This window comes from Terrapene carolina, unplaced genomic scaffold (genome assembly GCF_002925995.2).
Source record: "Terrapene carolina triunguis isolate 2854851 unplaced genomic scaffold, T_m_triunguis-2.0 Scaffold210, whole genome shotgun sequence".
Classification (NCBI taxonomy): Eukaryota; Metazoa; Chordata; order Testudines; family Emydidae; genus Terrapene; species Terrapene triunguis.
In genome coordinates this window covers 44,505,058-44,518,439 of record NW_020664561.1, presented here as the reverse complement: position 1 = coordinate 44,518,439, position 13,382 = coordinate 44,505,058, and the positions used below count along the sequence as shown (strand labels likewise).

Below are 13,382 nucleotides of genomic sequence, written 5' to 3'. Positions count from 1 at the left end.
ACTCTACATAATACTGCATTTAATTCCCTAATCTCAGAGTAATGGATGCTATTTCTAAATAAATCCTAGTCAAATTGTACTGTGCTTCTGTTTTTTAAATATAGTTTACAACTTTTTTCCATTTTATGTAGGACTGAAATGTTGGAGTGTTTGGGGGACAGTGACTTTCTTGCTAAGCTTCACTGTATTCGACAGGCTTTTCAGGTAAATACTTAGTTATCAATGGGGTGCACGCACATACATTCTCTTTCTTCTACGATATGTATAACTTAAATGGAGCAGAGTTAGGTCAAAGCTAAGAGTTTTGGCTCGCCCTACTTCTGCAGTGACCTATTTTTAGTGTAATAGTTATATATTGTAATTTCTGAATGCTGTTTATGAGAGCAGCATATTATTTTTTAATATTCAGATCACCGAAGGAGTGAGGTTTTTTTTTTGGGGGGGGGGGGTTTCATTGCTCTTAAAGCATTTTGAGTAACATTTTATCTACTTCAGAACGTTGTTTTATTCGGGTGTCTTCAACTGAAAGACTAACAGATGTATTGGAGCATAAGCTTATGCTCCAATACGTCTGTTAGTTTACAAGGTGCCAAAGGACTCTTTGTCACTTTTTACAGATCCAGACTAACACAGCTACCCCTCTGATACTTCAATTTAAAGGACATGCTTAAGTACCTTTCTGAATCTGGGCCAATATGTTAAGACAAACTGAATGGCCTCTTTGATAATGATGTGCATCACTGGATGGGAGACCCATCTTTTTGGATGGGTTAGAAGTATTGTACTTGCATACTGTATTAATATCAAGCATCTCTTAGTTTGATTTGACTAAAGAATCTAATAGCCTCATTTAGTGCAATTCTCTTTATAAATAAATTGTGTACTTATAGGTCTGTATTGCCTGGAAATTTTTCCAGGTAATTCTTTCAGAAACAGCTAACAGAATATTTCTTGCTGAGAGTGGAAGAAAAATTTTGTCTGCTTTAATTGTGAGAGCTCGAAAGGTAAATTCCTTTTTTGTTGTTCCTTTAGTTTATTCATTGTAACCAGAGATCAAAGTTAATTTGTCTGGTCCTGGAGTTAACCATGATAATTCTTTGGGCATATTAAAAAAACAAAACAAAAAACACTTGCCTTTTAAGAGTTTAGAACTAAAACAAGTCATCCTACTAGGAAATATGACACTTAACTGGTTTTATTTCACAGAATCCAAAGAAATTTGAAGAGGTCTTTGATGAAATGATACATTTTTTAGAGCAAACAGATCACTGGGATAATACTGAAATGGAACTTGCTGCCAGGGGGGTAAGTTTGGATTTCTGTAGTGCTTTTTTCCTCATTAAACTTGATTACACAACCTGTTTCCCTCTCAAAATTGATATTTATTAATTCATAAGTATTAGAATTCCAGCTGCTTTTTTATATTTTAGATGATTTAGAGAAATGTGCTTCCACTTCTATTTTTTTAAAACTTCTGTACCGCTGAGTTGCAATGTCAGGTTTTTTTCCATTAGTGAAATGCTTTTTAATGTTACCTAAATAACTTAAGATGATAAATCTGCCTGATATATGTAGAGTATGGAATACTGGCTTATGCTCTGTTCCAGTATTGAAAGAGAAGTTAAGTTATTTTGATCTTATTCTAACTGAATGCAGGTGAAAAATCTAAATTTTTACGACATTGTTCTGGACTTTATATTAATGGATTCCTTTGAAGATTTAGAGAATCCACCCACATCTATACAGAACGTAGTAAACAACCGCTGGCTAAATTCCTCCTTTAAAGAAACTGTAAGTAGTTTTTAAAATTTCTTATACTAAGATTCTTATGGATTATTGCAACTGATAGGAGACGTGATAAAATTACATTAGTTTCAACATTCCTTTCTAAAATTTTAAAATGAGTATACTATTGGGAATAGATACCTGTCTTACTCTTAAAGATTAAAATACCAGCATCTGTAGCAGCTAAACTCATCCTTTTTATCCATGGGCTATGAACAATGCAAGTAACCACAATGGGTAGCTTCAACTCTGATCTGGGGAGACCTTTCTCTCTATGTCAGAGGTAATTCCATTTCCAACCATAGCTGAATCCTAAAATACGCCTGAGCAAAAACTACTACGCTGTGTCAGCCTTGCAAAATCTTAATTTAAAATTTACCAGACTTACTTGCCAGCCCTTTGCCATGACGATTGATTATAATGGAAAAAACTGTTGTACTCACTTGGCAAAAATAACTATTTGCCCTGGATGAGTAGAATTTTGCAGGGCTGGTGTATATGTTAGTCACATTTGAAATAAGATATACTGATTTATGGGGGAAATGTATTAGTTCATATCCTAGAATTGTACTGGTCGGGTATGGAAAAGTAGCAGGCATTGTAAAATATACAAAGACTCAAACATTCAGAACAGAATTTTTAGGTTTTTTCATAGGTGCATCAGCCTGTTTTGCTTGCTAGAAAATGTTCATAATAACTGAGCTTATCCATGCATGTTTGAAGGAAGGGATTGTGGTGTGACCAATTGTTCATAGGTGAGAGATGTTGCTGTCATTGCATCTATTTAGAACTATAAACTGCTGGTTTTCCTTTTTTATTTTTTACCCTTCAATTGAAATATTTCTTCTACAGAAAAAAGGTAAGGCACATATTTTTTGTAGCATATGTGGTAAAGTTGTGTTTTGTGAGTAGCAAGTTTCCTTATGGTATTGAAGTAGCATCACATTCCATCTGAATGGTATGTGCTATGCGGGGAGGGGAGCCTAGATTTGCCATCAATATGTTGTATTGCTCAGATCCTTATTTGGACAAAACTCCACAGCTGTATGCAAAACTATTTCAAGTATTCTTTCTTAAAGTGAAAAAGGCCATTACCATGTATTCATATGCTTCCTTTTAAAATCTGAGATAGTTATGGTTTTGGAACACACATTTTGGCACACAACAGACTGTGTGTCAGCGAGGTTGAATGTAAGTGTTGCTAATGTTAAATTGTGAAAAAAAAGTTAGGCTTAGTAATTCAAATACAATTTGGCACCAATGCAAAATGGGACAGAATTTCTGGGAAAGAATACACAATTTCATTTTTTTAAATTTAAATATAAGAAATATGAACTGATAGTAAAATGAGCTATTCACAACAGATGACATTTTATGTTTGAACTTATGCTATCACAGCATTAAAATTCAGGAAATAACTGGTCATCACATGCAAGATTCTATAGTCTGCTGCTTTTTTAAATAGTCAGTTTTCTTGTGTAAAAGTTACGTAAATAATTTCTTCTTATATTTAGGCTGTGGCTTCAAGCTGCTGGTCAGTACTGAAGCAAAAAAGGCAGCAAATGAAGGTAAATTGTCTTGAGATCTAATCTGAAGCCTGTTTAATTTTATAATTCAGAGATTCTGACCAAACTTGAGTGACCAACTCTTAGAATACTCGGAGTTTGAAGTCATGCTATGTGCCATCAAAGAAATAAAGTACAAAGTCCTGATCCTGCAGACAGGGCCGACTCCAGGCACCAGCGTAGGAAGCTGGTGGTTGGGGCGGCCAATTCAAAGGGGCGGCACTCCGTCCAGTATCAGGGTGGCACGTCGGGGTCTTCGGCGGGAATTTGGCAGCAGGTCCCGCATTCCCTCTCTTCCTCTTTGTTGCCACCCAAGAGGAAGAGAGGGAGGACCCACCGCCGAATTGCCGCCGCTTATCATTTCCCCCCCCACACACACCCCGTTTGGGGCGGCAGAAAAGCTGGAGCCGGCCCTGCCTGCAGACACTTAAATGTGTACATGAGTAAAGTCTACCATGTCAATTAATGTGGATTCGTGGAAGATAAGATGACAACTCATGTGCAATGTTCCCTCTGATCTTTTCCATCCATGTGTGAAATGAATTTTGTTATGTGCACCAATATCAAGGTAATGTGCGGATGTGCGCCACAAGTAGAATAAAAAAAAAAAATTATATCTAGGTTTTTTTCTAAGTTACCATAGGAATAATTACTCCAGCCATGACAGGTTAGGCATTTTAACTCACTTATCAAAGAATTAAATTTAAACGTAAGAGAGAAATAAAAATTATGAAATGCATAGACTAGTCAAAAAACTAAAATAACAGCACTTCGAAAGAATAAATTTACAGAGAATATATGTGCATTGCAGGAAGTATCAAGAAGTAACAACAACAATAATACAAGTTATGTGTTGGGAGGTGAGTGTGAAAGACTGTGTGAAAGACTCACTCACTCTGTGGGGTGGGTGGGTATGTATGTGTGACGTAAGGAGCTTACATCGACCTAACCTTGTCAGTGTCCACACTACAGCCTTGCTCCCGCCAATGTAAGTGCCCTACTACACCGACATAATAACTCCACCTGCATGAGAGGCATAGCGCTTATGTCAGTTTAGTTAGGGCGACACACTATACACTGTGCGTTACTTACATCGGCTCCTGGCCTGTCATCCCAGGGGCGGGGGGGCTCCAGTTAGAGTCCAGCTGCCCACCGGGTTCCAAGCTGGGCTGCTGCCTGGGGTTCCTGCCAAGAGCCTGGCTGCCCCTGCCCAGCTCCCCAATCGCAGCAGTTTTGCCTCCTGGACTCCTGGCAGAGCTGAGAGCTGCGCGGGGGGGGGCTCTCAGTCCTCTACACTGTTCTTCTTTAGTTGGTGGAATGGCTCCTGGTGAGGAGGCGCATGACTGATAGAAGGAGAGTAGTGTGGACATGTACCACTGCAGTGGCTATAAGTTGACCCAACATAGGTCTGCGTAAGTTAGTAGTGTAGCCATGCCCTGAGGCTTGAAGACACACTTACAAGAGAGGCAGAATGTTTTAGTCGGTAGAGCACAGAATTTGGAGTCAAGATCTGGCTCTAGTCCTGTCTGAATATAAGTACTTACATGGCCCCCAGTACCATATTATCTAAATCAGGGGTGGGCAAACTACGGCCCGGGGGCCACATCTGGTCCGCGGGACCGTCCTGCCCGGCCCCCGAGCTCCTGGCCTGGGATGCTCGTCCCCGGCCCCTCCCCCACTGTTCCCCCTCACCCGCGGCCTCAGCTCGCTCGCTCCACCGCTGGCACAATGCTCTGGGCTGCGGGGCTCTGAGCTCCTGGGGCAGCGCAGCTACAGAACCCGGCCTGACCCGGTGCTCTGTGCTGCGTGGTGGCGGCGCGGCTCCAGTGCAGCCAGCCACCTGTGCTCCAGGCAGCGCGGTAAGGGAGCAGGGGGGTTGGACAGAGGGCAGGGGAGTTTGGGGTGGTGATCAGGGGGCGGGGGTGTGGATGGTGGTCGGGGGGGAAATGGGGTTGAATGGGGGCAGGGGTCCCGGGGGGGCAGTCAGGAAGGAGGTGGGGTTGAATGGGGCGGCAGGGAACAGGGATTCCCAGGGCAGTCAAGGGACAGGGAGAAGGGGTGGTTGGATGGGGCAGGGGTTCCGGGGGGGCCGTCAGGAATGAGAGGAGGGGTTGGATGGGGTGGCGGGGCTCTGGGGCGGAGGGGGCAGATAGGAGGTGGGGGCCGGGCCACAACCCCCTCCCCTAACCAGCCCTCCAAACAATTTACGAAACCCGATGCAGCCCTCAGGCCAAAAAGTTTGCCTGCCCCTGATCTAAATGCTAAGGAATTCAAAGTATTTATCCTCACAGCATTCCTGTGTGAGATATGGAGGTACCATTATCCCCAAATTTTACACAAGGGGAGTTGAGCCATAGAGACTAAGTGACTTGCCCAAGATTATGCAAGAAGTCTGTGGCAGAGTAAAGAATTTAATCTAGTTGTCCTGAATCTCAGCTAGCACCCGGAGAGTCCTTTCTCTGCCACTGACTTCTGATCTCAGGCAAATCATGTTGGCCATTCTTAACAAATCCATTCTTCAGAAGGTTGCCTTCACTTGTAATGATACTCTTTGTAAAAGATCATTTAAAAATCATACTGTCTGAATAAGTGACAGGAATCTTTAGTTATCACATCACTGTATCAATATAGTTCTTCTTTAAATGATTGCAGACTTGTATTCCCCTTAGGTGTGCACACCCCCAGCACTCTAAAGCCGAAAATGTTTGCAGAACCAATAGGGATGGCGCTTGTGCTCGGTGGCACTAGCCCCTCACCAGACTATTTAAGGGCAGCACCACCCCAACCCGCCTCAGGTTCTTTTCACCACCTGTAGCTACAGTTGGTGCATTCTATGTGGTGGTTTACCTCATGTTTTTTCTGTTTCTCTGGGAATTTATTGTATATAATTCATTGCTAGTTATTATAGCTTAGTAGTACCTTTAGATTTAGTTACAGTAGTTAGGGTAGATAGTTGCCCGGGGCGATGCCCTCACTGGGATTTAAACATTGACTATCCCCAGTAGTGACCCCCACACTCATGGAGAGGGGCACATTAAGGAAATGTGCTCTATATGCTAGTCGTTTAAGAAGAGCACTTAGATGGTGAGAGACTTGCATCTGAAACGGAAACTCTTAGAGCAAACCAGGAGGCCCACTTTGGCAATGGGAACCTCCATTCAGATTGTCTGGCCCTGTGCTCTCCTTTGGAGCCAACCTGAAATGTGGCTTCTGGCCTAATATCCGGGGCTCCCTCTGGCAGGAAGAGAGATCTTTCTCCTTCCTTGGTTCTTCTGAGGAACAGGTCCCATAACACCGATCAGGTTTGTTCCAGGACTTGGGAGGGATTTCTCTTCGTTGTTGAAGAGGAGTGCTGACTTGCACTGTGAGTCCTGTGGTACGCGTGATGGAGCTGGCCCATCTAACCACTTCCCGGTATCATGCCAAGATCATTTGGACTCTGTACTGTTGACTCTGTTTCTGGCCAGGGGGCTTCTGTTGAGTTCGATACCAGTGATGGCAGCATTGACACTGATAGTCTTCATGCCATTGGCATATTGAGCAACATCTGATCTGCTCTGCCTTTCCGTTCCTGATTCCCCTGTCAGTTGCCATGGCTTCTACATCATCATCTTCTGCTGCACCATTGCCGTTGTCTGTTCAGGTCATGTAGTTGTCTCACTCGTTGGTACTGCATTATGCACTGTCCGGGTCTCAGACTGCAGAGTCACAGCCAACATCTTTTGCAGTACCAAAAAAATCATCAGTGCAGAGGCTTTCTTTGACACCGATGCTGTCTGTACTATGGACCCCTTTGTTGGATTTGGTGCTGACAAAGGTTTTGGCACCTCGTTTGCTCCAGTGCTGGCTAATGGTTGATGCCTCTCCTGATACCGATGGCGTTGATCACTCATTCATCCTTGATACTGATGAGTTCTTCATATTAGATGTCGGACAAGGCTGATGGTTTGTTTGCTCCATCAGAGGAGGCTTCAGGGACGTCTTCCTCTTCCCTTTCACCTTCGAAGCACCTCAGATCATCATTGGTACCAGGATTGACACTATTCCTGCAGCAGGGATAGGGGTCCTGGCCTAGTACCCACTGGCCACCAATGTCTGTCTTCTATTCCCAGTTGCCTCCTTGGAATTGTTGGGATGTACCCCAGTCTGGTAGATCCCACTCTTCGATATAGTCCAGGGCAAGCTTGCCAATTCCAGCTGCATTCTCTATTCCTGAGCCACATCTATTACAGGTCATTCTTCCTGAGCTGGTCCAGACTGACCCTCTCATGCAGGAACCTGCCCACTACAACAGCTTCCGTTGGCCTTGCACTACTCTTCTTCCTCTCTGGATGACTCTGCAATACCGAACTCTTCCTCATCAGTGCCTGAGGACTTCAGGTCATACTAGGACCTTCTCGGGCATATTATCTTACCTTGGGATCCAGGCCAAGTACATACAAGAGAACACACACAAGTTGCAGGTATCCTTCAGTCCTCGGCTCCAGGGAGAGTTGATCTCCAAATAAATGAAACCCTTTTGGAGTCTGCTGGGTCCCTTTGGAGTCCAGAATCACTTGGCAGATCACCTCAGCCGGAATTTCTCCCAGACTCACAAGTGGTCTCTAAAGTCCACTGTGCTGAAGTCCATCTTCATGGAATAGGGTATTCCAGCTATTGATCTGTTTGCAACGAGAGACAGCAAGAAGTGCCATCAATTTTAATCTCAAGTGGGTCTCAGTCCAGGCTCCTTAACCAATGCCTTCCACCTTAACTGGGGATTGAATGAATGTGATGTAGGCCTTCCCTCTGATGCTAATCATCCCACAGGTCATTCTCAAGCTGAAGTGGGATCATGCCAAACTAATTCTCATTGCTCCATGTTGGTTCTCTGACCTACTCGGTCTATTGGTTCAGACTCCCATATCTCTCTCTCTTCGTCCTGACCTACTGACTCAACACCATAGTCATGTTTTGCATCCAGCACTCAATACTTTTTATTTCATGGCATGGATGCTTGCAAGGCTAGATGAGCAGAAGGAATGAAGTTTGGAAGTTGTTGGACAGGTGTTGTGTAACAATAGGAAGCCTTCTACTAGGGTGACTTATTTGGCCAAGTGTAAGCAATTTTCAGTTTGTTGCTTGCTTGGGGAATTCAGCCAATGCTGGCGTACATTCAGGACATTGTGGAGTACCTGTTACATCTTCAGTCTTCAGTCTGTCTCTCAGTCCATTGAGGGTTAGCAGCGATCTTGGCATTTCATCCACCCATCAAAGGCAAGTCAGTTTTCTCAAACCCCATGGTGGTGAGATGTCTAATGGGGGTGATTTGTCTCCAACCGTCTGTGAAAGATCCACTTCCCTTGTGGGACCTTAATACTGCCATCATGGGTCCTGTGTTCAAGCCCCTGGCAACCCTCTGGCCATCTCTGTTTAGTTTATCAAAAAGAAGACCAAGAGATGATTTGATGATGATGTGTATGTACCTTCCAAGGATAAAATACCAGATACTAAAGGGCTCTTTGGTCTAGTGGAGAAAATCATAGCAAGAATCGATGGCTGCAAGTTAAAGCCAGCCATACTCAAATTAGAAACAAGATCTAACGTTATCAATGAATGATTAACCATTGGAACAAGTTAGCGAAAGAAGCTGTGGACAGGATGCCTTTCAGAAAGATGATTTAATCAAACAATCCTGGTGTAACTGGATGAAATTCTATGATCTGTGTTACGTAAGAGTATTAGACTAGATCAGTGGTTCTCAACCCGCAGGCCGCTTGCCACACAATGAGCACACAACTACGGCCCATGTGACATCCTCAGGGCCATACAGATTGTGTGGTTGCGGCCCACATAACACATAGAGAGCTGCATATCTGGCCCACAGTGGTAAATAAATTGAGAACCACTGGACTAGATTTGATGGTCTCATCTAGCCTTAAATTATTAATGTATGAATATCAATATTAAATCAAGATTCCTTCAAAATGTTTATATTCTAAAATACTGCTGAAGTCGAAAACTTTTAACAATCCTTCCACTTACTTGATATACAATGTAATTTAAATGAGTAGTTTGGCTAGTTACCAGAGACTGACTTACATACAGAAAAAGTTCCGTAAGCTAGAAATAGGTTGTTTTCTTTTGTTTTTTTTTTTCTTTTCTTTTTTTGCGTAATTGTCGGGTATACGTTCCCGACTTACACAAAATTCAAATTACGCAAGGCATTCCGGAACGAAACACTTGCGTAAGTCGGGGAGCGTCTGTAATGCCCTAATTTGATATAATAGGGATTTATATTGAGAAAAATAACTTCTTTCTCTACTTCTTACATCACCAGGTACCTGACGGGTTTTTTGCACACTTCTATGCCATTTGTGAGCATGTCAGTCCTGTTTTGGCATGGGGCTTTTTGGGACCTAGAAACTCTCTTTATGATTTATGCTGCTTCTTTAAGGTATGCATCCTTTTTGTAATGATCATTTATCTAACATAAAAAAGCACCTATCAGATGGGAGGATCTTACTTAAAGGAACACCATTATGATAAAAATAATTTATATAAAAAAATCTTTGCTAGTCAATATTCATCCTGATTTTCAGTTGTTATACCAGAGATTAATGTAGCCTAGTGCCACAAATAACAGGGATTAATTTGCCCCATACTAGAAAAACAATCCCTACCTATGTTGCTAATTATACTGTAAATCAGGGATGAGGAACCTTTTTTCTATCAGGGGCCATTGACCCCAGAAAAAATCAGTCATGGGCCACATGCAGCCCCGTGGGAGGGGGCAAGGGGTGCAGAGGCTCAGGGCTTCCCCTAGGCTCTGGGGTGGGGCCAGAAATGAGGGGTTCAGGGTGCGGGAGCATGCCTCTGGGCTGGGGCAGGAGGTTGGGGTGTGGGAGGAGGTGAGGGTTCTGGCTGGGGGTACAGGCTCTGGGGTGGAGCTGGGGATAAGGAGTTTTGGGTGCAGGAGGAGGCTCGGGGCTGGGTCGAGGTAGGGGTCTGGGAGGGCATTAAGGTGCGGGAGGCAGTTCCAACCTGGGGCAGGGGGTTGGGTTGTGGGTGGGGGTGCAGGCTCTGGGAGGGAGTTAGGGTATGTTTGGTGGGGTTTCCAAACTGGGGCAGTGGGTTGGGACGCGGGTAGGGATACAGGCTCAGGCGCGGGCCACACACAGCCCCGCGGGAGGGTGGGGGGTGCCGAGGCTCAGGCCTTCCACCCCGCAGCGCGGAGACTTGCCGCGGGTCAGATTAAATTAAAAAGCAGGCCGGAGGTTCCCCACCCCTACTGTAAGTTATTAACACACTAAGAATTTTCAGAACATAGGCTCCCCAGTCTTGAAAACACTTATGAGTCTGTGTAACACTTTGTACATGAGTAATCCAGCGGAAGTCATGAGACTACTGGTATACATAAATGTTTGCTTGCAACATTAGGACAATAATTTGCAATTCACTATTTATGGCGTTGGTCTAATTTTTGCACTTCATTATGTGTGAACAGTAAAACTAGATTGGTCAATTTTACTTATTTATAGTCTGTTCCCTTTCTTCCATGCACTAGTAAAGTGCTGGAAGTTTTCTTGTTTGTTTATTTCCAACAGTTCAGCTCAATGCAACTTCTTAAAAAAAATATTAATCATGAACATTTCTATTCATATTAGGTTGGTTTTGGAGCCTAAACCTACCTGACAGTGTCTATTTTTAAAGTTGTTTTTTTATTTTTTAAACAGTCAAGAGAGTTAGTAAATGAATGTTGGTAGTTAGACACGGTAAGAAATTGCCCAATAAATTTGTGTGCATATTTTATATGTGCTTCGGAAAGATTATGTATAAATGAGGAAAAATATATAACATTGTATAATTAATATTTAACAAAACTCTATATATTGCTATAAGTAAATACAGGTTTTTCTTTTTTATCCACTAGGATCAAGTTCTTTACTTCCTCAAAGACATTTTTGACTTTGAAAAGGTGCGATATTCAACTATGGAGAATTTAGCTGAAGATCTTATGCAATTGCTAATGCGTCGCACTGAACTTTTAATGGCCTACCTTGGAGCCGATTCACTAAGGCATGTCAGTGGTTGCATAAATGGTCATGGACACATTGTGGCCAATGGGCTTTTGGAAGAAAAAGTACAATAAGCTTAAAAAACCTAAATTGAGTGCACCTTGCCTTTTTTCCCCCTCCAATGCTGTCATTGCTATTTTTGAGCAAACATCTGAATATGTAACTGTGTTGCTAAATATGGAATGGACTCAGGGAGATTTAAAAAAAAAAAAATTAGGAAAAGAACTGGTGAGCATATTACAGTATATATACCTAAATTTAAAATCACAGCTCAGCTGTCTCTGTATTTATATATATAATGTACCCCAAAGTTTTTTTTCTGCAATATTTGGGTAAAATTTATTTATGAAATACTGTACATTTGCCACAGATATTATGTGATATGTGGTATATGGAGTTATTAGATGAGTTTGTCTTTAAGCCTTATTATATGAAATGTTCAGTACAAACTCTGCAATGTGCTTTATGTCTAGAAAGTGTTTCAGCCAAGGTATACACATCTTTCAACTTATTATGTGATACACCTGCCCCCCCCCCCCCAAAAAACACCTTTACAAAATATTTAACTATGCTCTAAAATTGTGTTTGTGTATGTAAGCAGTCATTTTGTATTGAAACATAATGGAGTGAATGCAGTCACCATTTGGGCAGGTGAAAATAACACGAAAAACTCAATGCTAATTGGTGTTGGCTTAAAATATGTAAATACATCATCACTGAAGTTGACATTTGAAATCACTAGTGTGAGATCACTGTTTGGTATATTCTAAAAGTAGTGACAGTTTTTTCAGGTTAATTAATTGGTTTAAAACCCATCTTTCTAGGTTTTTAAAATGATGCGGTTATGAATAAACTAGTATCATTCTTGGTTCAAATGTAGCATTTTAACTATATTTTAAAGTAAGGCTGTATGATAAAACCTAAAGACATGTTGTTTCTCAATTAAATCAGTCTCAGTCTTTTCTTTCAAAAAGCCAACCTTCGGTTTGGGAGAGGACTTTATATATGAGTTTTGGTAAGTGTGTGTGTATCTGTACACACTGGTGCTCAGTTCAGGGAATCTTTTGTGTAGTCTTGTCTTGAATTTCAGAATAAAAAGTTTGAGGAAAAACTTTTTCATGGGTATCCCTTTGAGAGAATCCCCAAAGACCCTTTCTATGGTACTTTATAAGAATAGAGTATTTCAGCATCTGAGTGATACACATAATAGAATAAATTTTTAGCTTTTTAAAATAACATTTTAGATTACAGAGTTCCAGGTTCTGATACTTAAGACTCCAAAGCTGAAAGTGTTAAGTTTAATGTTGCATTATAGTCCAAAAACAAAAGTAAGAGAGTTGAGTAAGATTTTTTTTTATTTGTATTAATGTGCCCTTCCACAATTCAGTTTTTAAAGGAAAACAGATTAAAACATTTTATATTATATATATATATATATATATATATATAAAAATATGGAATAACCTGTAGCATCTTAATGTGCTGGCACCAGCATTTGTGACTTCTTGACAGTAGTTGCTAATGCAGACTACAAGCACCATTGTCACCATATGCTAAATTGTAAGTGGTTTAGTAGCTACTCTCTTTACTCTGCACTTTCTGGCCCGGATCCTTAGATGTGGACAAAATGTGCTTTGTGCTCTCTTGGTCTCATAGCATATATTAGAGCAGCTTTCAGATTGCTGTAACTTGTGCTGGCTGCCAACTGCCATATGGTCCAGTACAGTAGCTGGGGATCACCAGGGTGCAGAGAGCTTGTAGCCAAGTTCCTTTTCCCTGGCCACGTTCCCTACACTAGCGGTCAGGAGTAAAGATGGTGCAGGATCCTGTATATCAAACTGAAGTGATCTTTCCATGGCTGGCCTCACTGGCTTTCAGGCTGCTTTTTAACTGCTTTTGCACCAGCAGTGTGACATAAAACAGCCACAACATTGGGAGAAACTGTCCCATATATAATAAACTTCATATGGGATAA

General features: G+C 41.9%; 1 protein-coding gene across 3 annotated transcripts in view; it reads left to right on the top strand.

Annotated features, from left to right (window-relative positions):
• LOC112109812 (mitoguardin 1) overlaps positions 1–12,730 on the top strand; it is a 55,059-nt gene extending 42,329 nt beyond the window's left edge. For 2 of the 3 annotated variants that reach the window (XM_026655558.2, XM_026655557.2), the window contains exons 10-16: positions 132–204; positions 918–1,004; positions 1,207–1,305; positions 1,657–1,791; positions 3,300–3,353; positions 9,670–9,786; positions 11,263–12,730. In XM_026655558.2, coding sequence (XP_026511343.1) covers positions 132–204; positions 918–1,004; positions 1,207–1,305; positions 1,657–1,791; positions 3,300–3,353; positions 9,670–9,786; positions 11,263–11,481 — 784 coding nt within the window. In that variant the 3' untranslated portion in view covers positions 11,482–12,730. The remainder of the gene's footprint in view (positions 1–131; positions 205–917; positions 1,005–1,206; positions 1,306–1,656; positions 1,792–3,299; positions 3,354–9,669; positions 9,787–11,262) is intronic. The other variant, XM_026655559.2, reaches the window with a different exon arrangement.
• The last annotated feature ends 652 nt before the right edge of the window (positions 12,731–13,382 follow it).